The sequence below is a fragment of the Micropterus salmoides genome, unplaced genomic scaffold, assembly GCF_014851395.1.
Source record: "Micropterus salmoides isolate LMB-PRFRI ecotype aquatic unplaced genomic scaffold, ASM1485139v1 Ms_hic_scaffold_2, whole genome shotgun sequence".
Lineage (NCBI taxonomy): Eukaryota > Metazoa > Chordata > Actinopteri > Centrarchiformes > Centrarchidae > Micropterus > Micropterus salmoides.
Window position 1 is genome coordinate 48,658,831 of NW_024041150.1, and position 18,967 is coordinate 48,677,797.

The 18,967-nt window shown below is 41.0% G+C and overlaps 1 protein-coding gene across 4 annotated transcripts; it reads left to right on the forward strand.

The window, feature by feature from the left end:
* The first annotated feature begins 7,889 nt into the window (after nucleotides 1-7,889).
* LOC119913143 (coxsackievirus and adenovirus receptor homolog) lies at nucleotides 7,890-18,002 on the forward strand. 4 transcript variants are annotated; one of them, XM_038732475.1, is made up of 4 exons: nucleotides 7,890-8,013; nucleotides 15,853-15,921; nucleotides 15,995-16,206; nucleotides 16,926-18,002. In XM_038732475.1, exons 1-4 carry the CDS (start codon nucleotides 7,985-7,987, stop codon nucleotides 17,168-17,170), a joined length of 555 nt encoding a protein of 184 aa, XP_038588403.1. In that variant the 5' UTR covers nucleotides 7,890-7,984; the 3' UTR covers nucleotides 17,171-18,002. The 4 variants fall into 4 exon arrangements, with proteins under 4 accessions (XP_038588403.1, XP_038588402.1, XP_038588404.1 ...); XM_038732476.1 differs by lacking the exon at nucleotides 7,890-8,013 and adding an exon at nucleotides 13,185-14,391; XM_038732474.1 differs by having other exon boundaries at nucleotides 7,891-8,013; nucleotides 15,853-16,206.
* Nucleotides 18,003-18,967: the final 965 nt, after the last annotated feature.

The window sequence follows — 18,967 nt, forward strand, 5'->3', positions numbered from 1 at the left end:
GTTACTTTGTGACTTGATAATGAATTTAGAGCTGATGGAATTGCATCCTTAAATTTAGCTACAGCACTATCAGACAGATATCTTGTATAAAAAATTTTGCCCAATGGCGTGTAGTTCAGCAATACAAACTCAAAAGTTATCAAACAGTGGTAGAATAATGAGGGATTCTGTCACTATTAAATGTTCAATTTCAATACCATATACCAGAACAAGGTCGAGGGTGTGGTTAAAACAGTGAGTCGGTTCATGAACACTCTGAGAGAAGCCAATGGAATCTAAGAGAGAGATAAACGCAGTACTAAAGCTGTCATTCTCAACGTCCACGTGAATATTAAAATCCCCTACAATAATAACTTTGTCCGTTTTAAGGACTAAAGTTGACAAAAAACTCTTTTCAGACTCTTTTCAAATTCAGATAAAAATTCAGTACGGACCAGGTGCTCGGTACACTATAACAAATAGAATTGGTTGCAGTGATTTCCAACTTGGGTGTGAAAGACTAAGAACAAGGCTTTTAAATGAGTTATAATTTAGTTTAGGTTTAGAGCTGATTAGTAGGCTAGAGTCGAAGTGTAATGGGAATTCCAAACATGTTGCATGTAAGGGAGACTCATCTGTGATGTAGCACTGAATCTGTGTAAACATAAAAGTCAAAATATCTCTGTTCTCTGTGTTATCCAGACTTCATTGACAATGTGTCTCTGTGGGATGATAAGATTGACCCTAAAGCTGGATAAATAACAGGCTCACTAAGCTCTCCTCACTCATTCGAGCATACATGTACACGGCGTATGTGTGTTACTATGAGTCCTTCTGCAGAAGACTTGAATAAAACTCACAGAAAAACAAGTGTTTGCCTGAGCTGTTTATTTGAAAACTTGAATTGCCATCACAATTTGGCGTTGTCGGCTCATCACACGCGTGAGAGGACTCTCGGAGCTGAAGGTAAAACCGTGCACGGCTGGAGACTGCAACTTCAAACCTCCCCTGCAAACTATGGGTGAGACGAACCTGATGGCTGGCAACACTCTCTTTTTGGTGAGCAGACTATTCAAGTGGAACGATTCTTGCTTCCTCCCAGGGTGAAGCGTGACAGACGTGTCAGCTGGTCAGGCCTGGGGCCGCTGTGTGAATCGGCAAAGCTTTGTGGTAAAAGTACTATAGTCAAGAAATCACTGTGGGACGGTGGATTTCTTAAAATGGCCTGGGACCTACTGTAAAGTAGGGATGTGTGAGTCAGAGGACAAAATTATTATTTTACTTAGGGTTGCTACTCTAGGTGATTATCAAGTAATTATACGTCGGAGAAGTCGCAGGTGGCACACTGCCGACACACCGTAAACCACACAGTAAGTCGCACAGTACGTCACCCACTAATGTGAATAACCACCGATAGATGAGGGATTGGATGAGCCGATGACAAGCGAGGCGACCACCACCCGGCGAGCACTCCACTGGCTCGGCTTACATAGCTTACTAATTGGCCTTGATCGGCCCCAGCTGTGAGCTGCACCCAGCGCCACTCAGCAGGCACGCGTACACACCTGCGGGGGAGAGACAGACATACCCACAGCAACAACACCTAGAGCACCCAGACCTCACGGGTCGTAACATCGGTGAACAAATTTAAAACAAGAGGCACCTAATTCTAAATTTTAAAGACAAAATAAAAGGTCAGTTCTTTATTACATTCTGGGAATTTAGGGTTACTTAAACAACCTAAGGAAAATGGGTTCAAATAACAGTAAGAAGGAACAAGACCCTTCATTAATGAATGCTCCTAATATTAATTACATGATTGTTAATTATGGTTTGGGAAGTATTGACCAGCTGGACATGTGGGTTAAGCAGTGTGGTTTCCCGGCAACAGGCAGCTTCAGCGTTAGACAGTTAGACACTCTGAGGGTACAATTAGAGAAAAAGGAGAGGGGAAAATCCTTTAAAGCAAACTGGGCCGCATATTCAGCTTGGCTGAGAGAGGCGAGCCGCAGGGACAGAAAATTACAGGCAGGGACCGACCCCTCTAACAATTCTGCATCTCAGTGTGTCAGACTAGATCCGGACCTGGACTCAGTTCCCCCACAGCCACGTCGGCCAAACCCTGCTCTACCTACCGTCCATCCTGCAGCCCGAGCTAACAGCAGCAGCCACAGCTGTGGGAGGGGGAACAACCCCCCCACCATACGGGGAGCCATCTTGCCCGCACCACACCAGATCCAACAAGATTTATTTACCAACCTCCAATCCACCTACAAACCTCCATGTCACAGCCCCAGTGATGGAAGTGGTGTCCAGAGATGGAAGCACACAGCTGATCCACAGACCGTGGCTATTCAGCGAGATGAAGGAAGCATCACAGCAGCGTCCTCGAGTTCAGGGCGGTGGGGTGAAATATGCTGAACATCTGCTGATCTTTTGCCAACAATTGCCCATCATGACAACGATGGTGGGAGCATCCGTTCATCGCACGACTTAATCTGGCAGACACCATAAGTTTGCACCGCCCAGGGAGCGACAACCCAGTTCTCCCAATCCCAATTCCTTCTTCTGATGGCTATGGAGCGCTGAGACAACACGTGTGGGTATGTGGGCAACATGTGTATCAAATCCTGAGAGCTGGATGGTGTGCGACGTGTTATCTAGCCCATCTGATGACCTCTGTCACCATCCTGCCCACTCTGAGCTATTTCCACACTCACTACGCCCACTACTATGTGCCTCATAGAGCCAGACGCTCAAACACCAGAGTTCCGCCGGCGGAGAAAGGCATTGGGGGCTTCCTCCCCTGGTGGGGGACTGTGAACAATGCACATAAGATAGATGGACTGGCTATTGAACTGGAAAACCTGACAGCCCTTGTAGAAGTGTTTTTTTCCACCCTCACACTCACTGTGCAGGGCCTCAGAAATGTGGCGTTGCAAAACAGAATAGCACTGGACCTGATGCTGGCGACTCAAGGCGGAGTTTGCCACATAATTGGAACGGACTGTTGTACATACATCCCAGATGTCTCGGACAACATAACTCATGTTGTCTCCCACCTGAATGATCTACTGCACGAGGAGAAAAGTCAGGACTCACAGAACACTGGGGGATGGGACATGTGGTCGTGGCTGACAACAGGCTGATGGAAGAATGTGCTGTTAAAAATGTTGACCCCACTGTTCATCATTTTTGGTGTTTTCCTCCTTCTGACATGCTGTGTGATACCTTGTGCTAGATCTATGATTGCTATAGCAATCAAGTCATCAATGGGTCAGTACATGCAACTACCAACTGAACTAACTGATTCAATGGAGTGGATCCCACCTTTCAAAGGGGATGAAAGTGAAGTTTAATCTGAATCATTTCTAAGTTTCTTAGTTATCTTCTGAATCATTAGTCTTTGCAAATGTAATGAAATTTCACATTTTGCATAATTACAATCTCACATTTTTATATTCCTTACATTATATTTTTATTCCTTATATTCTCATATTCTTATATTTTTACATAATCACCTTTTCTTCAAGTACTGCTGAAGTTACATGAAATGTTTATATTCTCATGATGTTGTGTTAGTATAATATGCTAAAAGGGAGTAATGTAATGGGAATTTCTTGAGAACCATCTTTAAAACACTGCACATTACTCCCTTACCGGTTACCCTATCTGCAAACACATCTACCTCACAACAGGGTTTGTGAGGTCTGTGATGCCGATGTGCTAGTAGATAGGATTAAACTGCTTTGTGTTGCATAGGTATATAGAGACTAAACAGCGTTAAAGCCATCTCATGATATCAGGTTGATTTGCCACATAAAAGCTATTTGATGGAAACTAACAGCAGACTGGCGTTCTTGTTTGTTGTGTGTCACACCTAAATTGGTTCCCGCTGTACTGCCCTACAAAGGCTAAGTGCTGTAACTACATAAACACTGAAACTGAGAAAAATGCCTTTAAAGTTTTGAAACTAGCCAAACATGTTGTGGTTAGATCAGTGATAATGCATAATACCTTCTTACGAAGAGATTTTTTATAGATAAAAACCAGGACCACTGATATGCCCTTTGACACATGACTCAAAAAGCAGATACTGCACTCTACTTTTGGATGTCCTTAACCAACTAGAAACGTATTGCTAAGGCAAAGTGCAGTATCTACAAACTAAATGTGTTCATTCAACTTTCTTGTTTTGTTTCTTACTACATGTTGATTGTTTTTAATAGCTGTAAAAGTTTTATTCATGTTTGCAAGTTGTTAATGTTGAAATTTCTCAGTAGTAAGCCTCAAAATTAAGTTGTCTTTTATCACAATGGCCTTTTACCACAAAGAATAAATGTTGATGTGTTAGTTTGCATTAGAATTTTCAATTTAATTTATTTTTTTATTTTTTTATAAAAAACAGGGTTATTTTTTAAACAGTAGTTAAAAATTCATGCATTTCAAACAATATGAAATGGAAGTGTGTGTGTGTGTGTGTGTGTGTGAACGCTGGTCCACTTTCCTGAGGAGGCACAGCTAATTTTAGCGTTCACTGGCCCAACGTAACTTTACCGGAGCCAGCTAGCATCTGAAGGAGTAACCTCTGTTGGAATAGCTGCTTGAAATGTGAAGAGATGTCTGAACTGGATCGGTTCGCAGCAGAGTGTGAAGCGGTTGGGATGAGGATTAGCACCTCTAAATCTGTGGCCATGGTTCTCAGCAGGAAACTCCAGGTAGGGAATGAGTCCTTACCCCAAGTGAAGGACTTCAAGTACCTCGGGGTTTTGTTCACAAGTGAGGGGAGACATGAGCAGGAGACTGGCCGGAGAATCGGAGCAGCGGGGGCAGTATTGCACTCGCTTTACCGCACCGTTGTGACGAAAAGAGAGCTGAGCCGTAAGGCAAAGCTCTCGATGTACCGGTCAATTTTCGTTCTTACCCTCACCTATGGTCATGTAGGCTGGGTCATGACCGAAAGAACGAGATCGCGGGTACAAGCGGCCGAAATGGGTTTCCTCAGGCAGGTGACTGGTGTCTCCCTTAGAGTTAGGGTGCATAGGGATATGGAAGCTCGGCCATCCACGAGGAGCTCAGAGTAGAGCCACTGCTCCTTTGTGTTGAAAGGAGCCAGTTGAGGTGGTTTGGGCATCTGGTAAGGATGCCTCCTGGATTCCTCCCTAGGGAGGTGTTCCAGGCACGTCCAGCTGGAAGGAGGCCTTGGGGAAGACCCAGGACTAGGTGGAGTGATTATATATCCACATTGGCCTGGGAACGCCTCGGGATCCTCCAGTCAGAGCTGGTTAATGTAGTTCGGGAAAGAGAAGTTTGGGGTCCCCTGCTGGAGCTGCTGCCCCTGCGACCCGACCCCGGATAAGTGGATCAAGATGGATGGATGGATGGATGGATGGATGTCCGAAACAAAAAACATCAACGCGATTATAAAGCATATTATGATTGCGCTGTCAGAGTAAATGCCTTCAAGGGAGCAGGTAGGATAAAATGTTTGTCTGATTTGCAAGTGGCCAACTTGCCAACTTAGTTAGCTACTGTTAAATGATTATATGTCATTTGCCTTGCTAATGTTAGATGTTTACATTTTGCCATCCTCCTTACTACCCTTTGGATATTTGTGTTTTAATGCAAGTTCAACAATAATTTTACTGCGGGATTGTGCTATGGTGTTTCTCTATGGTAAGCTTACATTAGCTTTTTGGCTTGTTGGTTGTGTGTGAGGGAGCCTTACGATCGATGCAAACAGTATTACAGTCGGGATTAGGCTGCCAAGGCAGACCGCCGTATCTGCGGTGTCAAAGCCGGGAAAACAAACAAAGCCAGTCTAAGCGCAGTAACATCACTTACTGCGGTTTGCCTTGGTATTAGCTTGGGTTTTGTAGTTACTGCAATTTTGACACTGTCTCTGAAACGGGGCAAAATTAAAGTAGGAGACAGAACAGATGTTTTGACATAGCGATCCATCTTTGTGGAACCAGCACTGTAGAAAAAGTGTTTCCGTTTCTGTTACTACCAACATACACGGCTCATGTCATCTACCGGTCCTCTTGGCAGGTGAGCCAAAACTTTAATTTCCACCCCTGGGTGTAAGGTAAGACAACCTGCATGTTTTTACAATTATTATTTGTTTAGATTGTATAGCCCATTTACTTTTCTGCACACCGTTGCGAGGAGCAGCAGCATGACTCGGGTGGTCAAAAATGCCTTTTTACTCTGATAGTTCCAATACTTATAGCTAACAATTTGTGATATGCTTCAAGTGTTTAATATCTATACATGTTTGTGTAGGCAAGTCAAGTGTTGATTTGAGAGGCTAAATTGATTGTCTTCTCACTGTCGGCCACTTAGGCCGCCTGGTCGTCAATTTAAAAAACCAAAACATTAATTTTAAAAACAACAAAACAAACTCTGTTCACATATATGAAAGTATTTAATAAACCAGCTAAACACATGTCAGAGTAAATATCCTACATGCTAGATGTAACCATAGACTGCATAAAGGATGTAAGACAGTACTGGAGTAAAAGAATGGGGACATGATGAGTCACTCTGTCGACCTGTTGGCTGCAGAGTAACTCTGCTGACATCTGGTCCTTTAAACTAACTCACACATTCAGAGAATCAACCTGACTTCCTGGAAATAACACATGGTAACATTAAGTAACATGATTTAAAATTATCTGATTTGTGTTATTTATTTTGTTTTCAGTTACAGGGTAGGATTTTCTGTTTTGTCCAAGCCTGTAAAGATACCAAGTAAATTACTTTGTTGTTCTTACATATGCTTAATATCTGAACATGAGAAGCTTCACACATGTTCTTTTTACAAAAGCAGTGCTCAGATATATTTCATCAGGGAAACATGTCAGTAAGACTCAAATAAAAGTACTTATTGCCGTGAAAGGCTCTTTTAACATTTGATGTTAAGTTTGAAGGTGATGCCTGATGTGTTTTTCTTTATCTCATCATGAAAGTGAAATCTATAAATGTGGTGCAGTAAAGTAAGCCGACACACGGCTATATGTGAATGGGAAGTACCAGCACCTATTATTTTTTACTTCAAGCACTGTTTTCAACATTACTGTTGTTGTTCTGTAGAGCACAGTGAAGTGTGCTTAGCTGTCACAACCCACAGTGGATAAATCTTATTTTCTGTTAGATATTTGCATCACATTAAACCAGTTCTCATGTTACTGTGTCCACCTTCCGTAGCCCTTTTATATCATTACTCATCAGTAATATTGTAGTTTATATATTTTTGTTGTCAATCTTTATTTGCATGTAATGCACTAGTTCAGCTTTCTTGGAAATCACCTGACAATCCCTGCTCCCTCAATTGGGCAGGACAACAGCTACAAAGCAGGAAGAAGATCTGGTTTCTGATTTGCTGCTGCAACTCTGCTGTGAAGGCGTCAAGGTAAGAGAATCGTGTGTGTGTGTGTGTGTGTGTGTGTGTGTGTATGTGCACACGCTCATGTGCGTGTATGACTCACATACAAACAACAGTATAAAATCTGGAGGCCAGAAAAAAACAAATGTGACAATAGACCTCTCAACATACAATCTGTTTTAAGATTTGTATCGTTTGTATTTACATTTTATCTGTTGTGTTTATCTACAGCTGCTGTAAAAAGTACATTTCCCCAGTGTGGGATGAAGTCTATCTTATCTTAAATATTTGAGCATTCTTTCAGTCCCTGGGTTTGGTTGCCAGATGATTTCTTATTTTTATGTCCTTTTACCAGTAATGTTTTATATAAATATGTATAAGCAACACTTTATAGCAGTGTTCATGTTATTGTGTCCAACTTCTGTGGCCCTCTCTCAATAAACAAATGTCTGACTCAACCTGACATTTCACTGTTGAGAGATTACCACTCTTGATTTCTATATGGGCGGTGTGTTGTGAAGAAAAGCTAAAGAGCAGTTTAGTTTCAGTTTAACCAGCTGCTGCACCTCAGTCTGTCATGGCTGCTTTAACATCAGCTCCACTTGTGGTTTTGTTCGCATGTTCATGGATCTTTGTTCTGTGTCAAGGTAAGAGTGTGTGTGTGTGTGTGTGTGTGTGTGTGTGTGTGTGTGTGTGTGTGTGTGTGTGTGTGTGTGTGTACGCCAGTATAAACTTTTGTTTTCCTCTATATATACACAACAGCATAAAACCTAGATATCAGAAGATGATCCCAGACAGGACAGAGTTACGGGTGAAGGCAGCACAGACAGACAGCAGCAAACTGGAAACTGCTGAGTTTTAACTTTCAACTCTGACTTTATGCCAGTGAAAATAAATTCACTGAATAATGTATTATTACAAATTAAAATATGTACATTTACAATCTCATTACATAATTTCCAGTTTGACATTTTGATAGGTTGATAGCAGATTTGATTAAATTTGGTTAAAAACTAAATTTAATTATAGGTTGAATTCAGTGAGAGCATAAGAAAACAGCATAAAACAAAAAGTCAAAGTTATCAGTTAAGTAAATTTACAGAACATAATTCACGTGTTATCAGGAAGTTGATCCCACAAAGAGAGCGTTAAAAGAAATGTCATAGGAAATGCTTCAGCTTGATTTTAATGTAAGGGTTTAAATTTTGACAAACTAACTTACTGTGGCTATAAATATAAACATGTATGTTGTAATTGTGTGACAAAATATTAAAATGTTGTTTTGAAATTTTATAAAACCTTTTAATTAACATATTATTGTCCTGCTCAAATTACTAAACCTGGTGTGGTAATTTCAGACATCATGTTTCAGGTAAAAAGGTTCAAATGAAATGCACCACTAATGTGGATTCATATAACCTGATGCAAAGAGGGAACTCACATATCTGTCGACACAGAACCGCGGAGACGTAAGGCAAGTTTATTTGTATTGCACAATCTAACAACAAGGTAATTCAAAGTGCTTTACATAAAACATAAAAGCAACAGGGAAATATGTCAAAGTTTAAAAGCAACATAAAATATAATAAAAGTTACAGTGTTACAATCAGGGTTAAAAGAGTTAAATGGAAAATAATAAAAAGCTAAAAACAAAGACAAAGAAACAGGACAGTAAAAGTGCAGTGTAAGTTATCAATAAAAAGAAAAATCTTAAATATTTAATTAAAAGCTGTGGTAAAAAGAAAAGTCTTCAGTCTTAATTTAAAAGAACTGACTGTTTCAGCAGACCTGCAGTTATCTGGGAGTTTGTTCCAGATATACGGAGCATAAAAACTGAACGCTGCTTCTCCTTGTTTAGTTTTGACTCTGGGGACAGAAAGCAGACCTGCCCCAGACAACCTGAGAGGTCTGGATGGTTCATAACGAAGCAGAAGATTGGAAATGTATTTTGGCCCTAAACCATTTAGTGCTTCAAGAGACAGAAAATCAACTTCAAAAAGAAACCCCTGAAGCTAAATCCTCAGGTCCAGGAACCAAATCAAGCAGTTGACGTCTTCATATAAGAAGCCCTGCAAAATCAACAAACCATCCAAAATCCAACACCCTCAGTAAACCGATTTATTACAGACACACTCTTTTAATACATATATTTTAAAAAGGGAACTATTTCTTCATAATCATTTATTTATTCCTAAACATTTATATATCCTATTATTTTAAACAAGACATTGGACCCATGCCTCCCAGGTGTCCCCCAGCAACTTCTCCTGAGCCCTGAGCTATCTCTCCAATCCCATGAATAAACTAACAAATCTCAGAAATAAAAACAGATGTGACAATAGACCTCATAACTGTTTAAGATTTATAGTACTGAAGTTTTTTTTAAAACTTCATTAACTAATTACCTTTTTATTATGATGATTTATAGATTCACCTTCTGTTGAATGATCATTAGGAGAGAAATGTGTGAAACTTCCTGTATCACCTTCATTTACTGATTTAAGAACTGTAATTTCAATTCAATATGTACAGCAATTACTCGTGATATCTTATTATAATAATTACTTTTATTATTTGATAATGAATTTTCATGTAAAAAAATCTGCTGGTTGTCACATGTGAAGATTTGCTGCTTTTCATTTGTTTGTTAATAAAGTTGAGGTTTGGACACAACAAGCATTGTGAAGGTGTCACTTTGAGCTCTGAGTAACTGTGACAGCATTTCTCACTGTTAACAGAATCTTTACAAACAATCAATCAATTAATGGAGAAAATAATCAGCAGATTGATCCAGAATGAAAATAATCATCAGCTGCAGTCTGATAGTTCAAAATGAGCTCCAGCTCAACAACTACAGCAGTAAAATGCTGCTTTATATTAATGTGTGAGGAAAAATAATCTGATGGTAGAATATTTAATAGTACAACAGTCACAGGGACATTAAAGTACATTTTCCTGATTGTACTCACATACTTTTACTTCAGTATTTTTTTCAATGCAGGACTTCTATTTGTAGCAGAATATTTTTACAATGTAGTACTTTTACTGTAGTTTCTGTATACTTGATCCACAACTGCTTTTCTCAGTCTTTAACAAAAGGAAACTAATGATCTGTGATGTGTCTGTTTCTGACAGCGTCCACTGTTGGCAGATATTTCTGTATCTTTGACTTTAAACACAATATAAAACTAAAGTCCTGCTATCAAAATGTTACTTGTGTCAAAGTACACAATTACTAGCTAATTTTACATGATGTTGGCAGGTAAATCTGTATCAGTGTGTCGTATGTTCAGTCTTAATCTGCAGAGTAACCTGTGAGCAATCTGTCAGCTACATGTTTTCATTTCACATGTTTACAATGAAGGAACGATCAGAGCTGTTGATCCTGTTAATGCTGCTCTGATCTGAGCTGGAATTAAAAGCAGCTCAACCGAAACTCACCTGAGCTTCCAGGCAGCCGTCCAGCTTTCAGGTTGGACAGCGAGCATTATGTCCTCATTTAAAACCAGGAAGCTGACAGTCCAGTCTGACTCTTTATATTATAACAGACAGACTTTATATCAGTTATTTGTTGACTTTTGAACAGCTTCCTGTCTTTAGAGCAGAGATAACCAAGAGTCAATAAACCAGATAAAAACAAGATCATCAACTTTCTTTAAGCGTAACTCTGGAGCTGAGAAACAAAAGCGAAAGCTGATGGCTCTGAATGTCTGTCTGGGCATGTCCCTGTGATTAGAAAACAAAATGTTGGGACATTTAGAGGGCAGAGTTTGGCATGAAGCAGCTCTGAGCTCATTTTAACTTCACCATCCCCCACACGTCAGTCTGAGTCAGGATGTGGGTTCAGTTCTTCCTCCTTACTGTTGGCTGGCAGAAACATGAGAACATCATGTGTGTCTGAAGACACAGTTTTGTAGTTTCCCTCTGTGACACATCCACTATTGTGTCCTGTGGTGTATAATATACAGTGGGTACGGAAAGTATTCAGACCCCTTTAAAGTTTTCACTCTTTGTTTCATTGCAGCCATTTTCCAAAAATCAAAAAAGTTCATTTTATTTCTCAGTAATGTACACTCAGCACCCCATCTTGACAGAAAAAAACAGAAATGTAGAAATTTTTGCAAATTTATTAAAAAAGAAAAACTGAAATATCACATGGTCATAAGTATTCAGACCCTTTGCCGTGACACTCATATTTAACTCAGGTGCTGTCTATTTCTTCTGATCATCCTTGAGATGGTTCTACACCTTCATTTGAGTCCAGCTGTGTTTGATTATACTGATTGGACTTGATTAGGAAAGCCACACACCTGTCTATATAAGACCTTACAGCTCACAGTGCATGTCAGAGCAAATGAGAATCATGAGGTCAAAGGAACTGCCTGAAGAGCTCAGAGACAGAATTGTGGCAAGGCACAGATCTGGCCAAGGTTACAAAAAAATTTCTGCTGCACTTAAGGTTCCTAAGAGCACAGTGGCCTCCATAATCCTCAAATGGAAGACGTTTGGGACGACCAGAACCCTTCCTAGAGCTGGCCGTCCGGCCAAACTGAGCTATCGGGGGAGAAGAGCCTTGGTGAGAGAGGTAAAGAAGAACCCAAAGGTCACTGTGGCTGAGCTCCAGAGATGCAGTCGGGAGATGGGAGAAAGTTGTAGTAAGTCAACCATCCCTGCAGCAATCCACCAGTCGGGGCTTTATGGCAGAGTGGCCCGACGGAAGCCTCTCCTCAGTGCAAGACACATGAAAGCCCGCATGGAGTTTGCTAAAAAACACCTGAAGGACTCCAAGATGGTGATAAATAAGATCCTCTGGTCTGATGAGACCAAGATAGAACTTTTTGGCCTTAATTCTAAGCGGTATGTGTGGAGAAAACCAGGCACTGCTCATCACCTGTCCAATACAGTCTCAACAGTGAAGCATGGTGGTGGCAGCATCATGCTGTGGGGGTGTTTTTCAGCTGCAGGGACAGGACGACTGGTTGCAATCGAGGGAAAGATGAATGCGGCCAAGTACAGGGATATCCTGGACGAAAACCTTTTCCAGAGGCTCTGGACCTCAGACTGGGCCGAAGGTTTACCTTCCAACAAGACAATGACCCTAAGCACACCGCTAAAATAACGAAGGAGTGGCTTCACAACAACTCCGTGGCTGTTCTTGAATGGCCCAGCCAGAGCCCTGACTTAAACCCAATTGAGCATCTCTGGAGAGACCTGAAAATGGCTGTCCACCAACGTTTACCATCCAACCTGACAGAACTGGAGAGGATCTGCAAGGAGGAATGGCAGAGGATACCCAAATCCAGATGTGAAAAACTTGTTGCATCTTTCCCAAAACGACTCATGGCTGTATTAGATCAAAAGGGTGCTTCTACTAAATACTGAGCAAAGGGTCTGAATACTTATGACCATGTGATATTTCAGTTTTTCTTTTTTAATAAATTTGCAAAAATTTCTACATTTCTGTTTTTTTCTGTCAAGATGGGGTGCTGAGTGTACATTACTGAGAAATAAAATGAACTTTTTTGATTTTTGGAAAATGGCTGCAATGAAACAAAGAGTGAAAAATTTAAAGGGGTCTGAATACTTTCCGTACGTATGTGCATTTCACGCATAACAGTTTAAAATAGCACTGTAGCTGCAGGACAGAAGAGCAGTGATTGGTGGTTATGTAGGGACTGAACCCTTCTATAGAATTTGACCTCTAACCCCTTGTTTTGATATCCTATATAAGCTGTGTTTGATGTACGGAAAGACAGAGTGGTCATCGGGCTGGGTCACTCTCCAAGCTGCTGCAGAGCTTGTAATTAATGCTGAACTCCTTGATGTAATAAACTTTTATGATCAAGAACAGTGTCAAGCGGGTTTCTTCTCAACACATTATTGCAGCATTATTGTTCGGACACCACAGTCCCTAAGCAACATACTTAACCCCCAGTTGCTCCAGATGATAAATAATATGATAAAAACAGACGTGGGCCACTTTAGGTAAAGTATAACTTGAATAAGTAAACTCCTCTTCTTTACCAAGTTGGTCAGTAAGGAATCTTGTTTAAATTGTTGTTGACAACAACAAACGGTTTGTCATGTGAAAGCACCACTCGTAATCGTTGCCCAGCACTACTTTGTATGTTTTATTTGAATGTCAGTATGTCTGACACACACAGTATTGATTATTTGTTTTATTATTTAATGGTAGTGTAAGACCTGGAGGCTTCTCTGTGGGCCCTCCCTTGAGGCCTCCAGGAGAGCCACATGTCTGACACCACTGTGACGATGCAAGACAAACACAAACACACGCTAATATTCAGATGCACATTTCACCTATTTCACATTTCACATATTGCATTCAACCCACATTTATGTTACAACTGACAACCAGACTATGAGGTGAATTATAACATTTTACTTCTTGTGTTTGAGTCTAAAAGCATTTTCTGTCTGTGTTGCAGAGAAAACACATCATTTATTAGCAAACACACGTGACTAATTTGTGTCACATTTTGAAGGCTGTGGCTTAAAAGAGCTCCAAGGTACAGACAGAAACGTCAAAAATGTTTCAACTCATAATGCAAACTACATATTTTTTCTCAAATCACTCCCAACATTTTTAACATGACTTTTGTTGTTTTTAGAGCACATTAAAGTTTGCTTTGCAGTAACAACTGTCATAATAATATAACATAATTCCTCTTTTCTGTTGGAAGTTTGCATCACATTATAGTGTTCATGTTATTATGTGCACATTCTGTAGCACTTTAATGTCATTACTCATCAAACAATCTTGTAGTTTATATATTTTTGTTGTTGTTTTGGCCTATATGCGTGTAATGCAGTAAACAGTTCAGCTTTCTTTGAAATCACGTGACACATTTCCTCCTCGCTTGTTTGGGCGGGTCTACTGTAAAAACAAAAAACTATACAACAGGAAGAAGAACCCAGTCTGCGCTCTGCTGTCATGGTCGCTTTAACATCAGCGCCATTCGTGGCTTTGTTCGCTTGTTCATGGATCTTTGTTCTGTGTCAAGGTAAGAGGAGTGTGTGTGTGTTGGACTGTGGCGATTCATTGACGTCAACGCCATCGATTATGAAAATACGTAGATTTGCATAACTTGGCCTGGACAACAAGCCGCCATCTTTGGCATTACGGGCTTTTCCCATAGAGCCGTATGTGAGCAGGAAGTGATTGAGTGGCGTGTCTGCTCTGTAAAACGTCTCTGATATTACACAGAGGTGAAATAAATCCATGTCAGAAACATTTAAAGTTTAAATAAAGTTCTGACGGTCTGTTATTATTATTATTATTATTATTATTACTAATATTGTAACACAGCAGTGATGCGGAAGTTAGACTATGTGAGAAGTAGATCAGCAGGAAGTTGATGGATAAATTATCTTTGATTATGTTGATTTATAGATTTATCTTCTGTTGTTGATGATCATTAGGAGAGAGATGTGTGGAACTTATAAACTTATTTACTTACAACTGTTTATTAATTATATGTCTGTGTATTGTGCTGTTTTTCACGGTACATGTAGTGATGCAAGTTCCTAATGGATAAATAAAGTTATTTGAATTGAATTGAAACTTCCTGTATCACCTTCATTTACTGACTTAAGAACTTTCTTAAAAACTGTAGTCTGAACAGTTTATACAGCAATAACTCCTGAAAACTGTCTGTTGTTGTAACTCATATTTTCAATTCTATTTACAACATATTCATTATAATTTATATTCAAATACAGTTTTTTGTAGACTTAGACTGACTCTGCAGGCTGCTGGATATGTTTGTAAAGTTTATTATGAGCTGACTTGTGAACAGAGTCTCCACCTCTGACCTCTGTTCTTGTCCAGCACTGTAGTTTACTGTGTGGACGGATGGACAGCAGAGACCAACATGTGTCCTCTCCCCTCTCGTGGTGTCTGTCCATGCAGATCCAGCAGCTTCATTTGTCTCTCTGAGAAGTAAAGCAGTTTCATACTGTAGGGACTCTTTCCTCAGTAGAAGTAGTTCAGACACAGTCTGAGTAGAGGACGGACAGACTGGGGACACATTTGGAAAACAAGGACAAAGATTCAAAGCTTCTAGGAAATAATAAACTTCACATGTTTAATATTTCAGCTGTTTGTTCAGGCTCAGAAATGCTGATGTCTGTATTCAGATGGGAAATAATATCAATAATCAATAATCTCCAAACAAGCAGAAAGCAGATGAAAGTAAAATGTCTCCTGTCTGATGGTGCGGAGGACGACTTGACTGACAGCTGTAGAAATGAGCAACATGAAGTCAGCGTGCAGCTGCAGCAGAGGAGTTAGTCTCTCCTTTCTGCAGCTGGGACTCAAGTTGTCTGAGAACAGGGTTTGAAATGCTGCTGAGTTCACATGTGCTGTTTTATAGAGACCTGATCTCTGCTGCTTCCATCAAAAGATGTTTGAACAACAGGAAACATTACAAGTCCTGACTGGAGGCTTTTCTCTTTCTGTTCAGGGACACAGGAGCTGAAGGAGACAGTGAAGCCTGGAGAGGACGCCACTCTTCAGTGTCGGGGTCACAGAGGTGCTGACATAGAAGTGATAAAGTGGAACAGACCTGACCTGAAGTCAGATGATATTTATGTCTTCTTCTTCAGAGACAACTGCTCATATGAAAACAACACGCATGAATCTTATCGTGGTCGAGTGAAGCTGAGAGATCCAGAGATGAAGGACGGAGACGCTTCTGTGATTCTGAAGAACGTCAACATCAACGACACTGGAACATATCAGTGTCGGGTTAGAGAGAAAAAGGAGAAAGGCAAAGCTGAACTGATCAGCATCATCATGCTGACAGTGACAGAGCCAGGTGAGTCTCTTTGTCTCTCAGGTGAGTGTGTAGAGCTCAGAGTGTCTCTTTGTCTCTCAGGTGAGTGTGTAGAGCTCAGAGTGTCTCTTTGTCTCTCAGGTCAGCGTGTAGAGCTCAGAGTGTCTCTTTGTCTCTCAGGTCAGCGTGTAGAGCTCAGAGTGTCTCTTTGTCTCTCAGGTGAGCGTGTAGAGCTCAGAGTGTCTCTTTGTCTCTCAGGTCAGCGTGTAGAGCTCAGAGTGTCTCTTTGTCTCTCAGGTCAGCGTGTAGAGCTCAGAGTGTCTCTTTGTCTCTCAGGTCAGCGTGTAGAGCTCAGAGTGTCTCTTTGTCTCTCAGGTGAGTGTGTAGAGCTCAGAGTGTCTCTTTGTCTCTCAGGTGAGCGTGTAGAGCTCAGAGTGTCTCTTTGTCTCTCAGGTGAGCGTGTAGAGCTCAGAGTGTCTCTTTGTCTCTCAGGTGAGTGTGTAGAGCTCAGAGTGTCTCTTTGTCTCTCAGGTCAGCGTGTGGAGCTCAGAGTGTCTCTTTGTCTCTCAGGTGAAGCTGCTTCCTGGTAGTCGAGCTGAGAAACATCACAGATCAGATGTTTGTGTTTTAGAAAGATGTTGCTGATGAGACTTTAGAGGAAACAGCTGCTACGAGTCATGTGATCAAAGTGCAGTAGATAATGTCTGACATTCTGTTCACCTGCTGACAGCTGATACCTCACACCTGTTTCTGCTCTGCAGGTCACACAGCTGGACACAAGGAGGGAGGAGACAAGGAGGGAGGAGACAAGGAGGGAGGAAACAAGGAGGAAGGAGACAAGGAGAGAAATGTTGGACTGAGAGTCGCTCTGCCAGTTTGTGTGATTGTTCTTGTTGTTGTTGTTGTTGTTGTTGTTGTTGTGATCTTTAAAAAATATATCAGACCCACAGGGAATCAACAACCTGCTATAAACAGACATGAACTGCAGAACCTGCAGAGAGATTAAGAGACCAGAGGCAGCAGATGAGAATTAGTGAGGATCCAGACTGAAGTCACTCTGTTTACTGTGGGGAGCAGTGATTGGTCGTTACTCTCTGGCTGCTGATTGGTGGACTGAACGTGCTGCTGGACAGAAGAAACACATTCCTCCTGTAAAATAAACCTGAGCTGTTGACACACGTCTGATTTCACCTGGAGGCAGGTTAATGCCAGATGGGCTGACTGACCAGCAGCTCTGTGGGACAAACAATATGACCTGATGCTGGAACAGCCAGCTGATTGTTAATTACACGAAGTGGTACAGACCGTCGGCACCTCCCCCCACCCCTTCAAGTGGATCCATCCATCCAGGTAGAGTCAGAGGTCAAATACAAATTAAACGGGTAAAGGACCAAAAGAGAGAAAAAGCTCCAAATGTTTTAAATCAACAGTTACTGATGTCAGTGCCGCTCAACATCCTGCTAGCTGCAGTTATAACACTAACAGTCTGTTCTGGATGACGGAGCTGGACTTTGTTCCCAGTCCGACCCTGAAGAGCTCAGTCCCTGTTGTTCACTCACCGACCTGCATCAGCCTCGGTGAACACATCTAAATTTGACGTCTGTCGCCACTGTGGTGTTTTGAAGAGTGGGTGTGGTGGTGCTTGCGTGGATATTTAGACTAAGTTTCTAACAGGGCCGTGTCGACTTTGTAGCCGCGTGTGAGCAAGGTAACCCCTGGCAGTGGCAAATAGCTTTGGTTTAATGTTTGATTTGATTACATTAATGTTTCAGTTGAGATTTACAAGAAATATTTTATTGCTACTGTGTAAAGGGAATTGACTCATCCACCATTGTGTCTCTGAGCAAGACACTTAACCCCTCGTTGCTCCAGAGGCGTGCGACCTCAGACATGTAGAGCAATTGTAAGTCGCTTTGGTTAAAAGCGTCAGCTAAATGAATAAATGTAAATGTTCCACCTACGTGTCTTTACTAACGTGTCAAACTAAAAGCCTTCACAGAGTCGTGTAATTGTGACTTCACGACATTTCATAAAAATCTGAAACAGCGGCTGCGATCATTTTACAAAGTACACAGAGGAAACCCTGCTGAAGGGAACCTTGTTCTGAGTCCTGGCATGAGAACGTGTTGTTTCCTTCTTAAAGCAGAAAGTCAGAGTTTGAAGCTCCTGATCAGCTCTGAGTTCAACAGCAGCTGAAACATTTGGGATTTAATCTTCATCATGGAGAAATACTGCAGACTGTATCATGAGGGAGGAGACGAGTTTATCCTGCTGCTGCTCACAGACACAAAGTTAAACCTGCTTTTAATTTACATTTATTTTGTGGAGTCAGGGAGAGAAAACAGTGTGCTGTTAGCTTTCAAACTGAAGTACAGCAAGATAGTTTCCTGCTTCAGGTCTTCACCTGAGCCAACTGAACAAAGAAACAGGTTTTATTAGAGATCACTCTGCAATGATTCTCAGGAAACAAAACAGAAAGTTGGGATTCAGAGGCTTTCTGCAGTTTGAAGCTAATTTAAGCTAAAAATAAAAAATTATAAAGCAGGACGTGTTTATTTACCACAACAGCGGAGCAGCCACCTCGTGTCCTCCATCTTTACTGAGCAGCAGATCACAGAGCAGCTTGAATTCCAGCACTCTGCACTTCTCGCACTACATTTACAGAAAACTTTGACTTTTATAGCCATTATGTTGCTTTATGTTTGCATAGGTGCTTCTATTTTTTAGCTACTTTTAATAGTTCTGTTTATTTTTTAACTTATTTGTTCAGCTTTGTTGTTTTTAGCTGCAGTCTAATATGTCT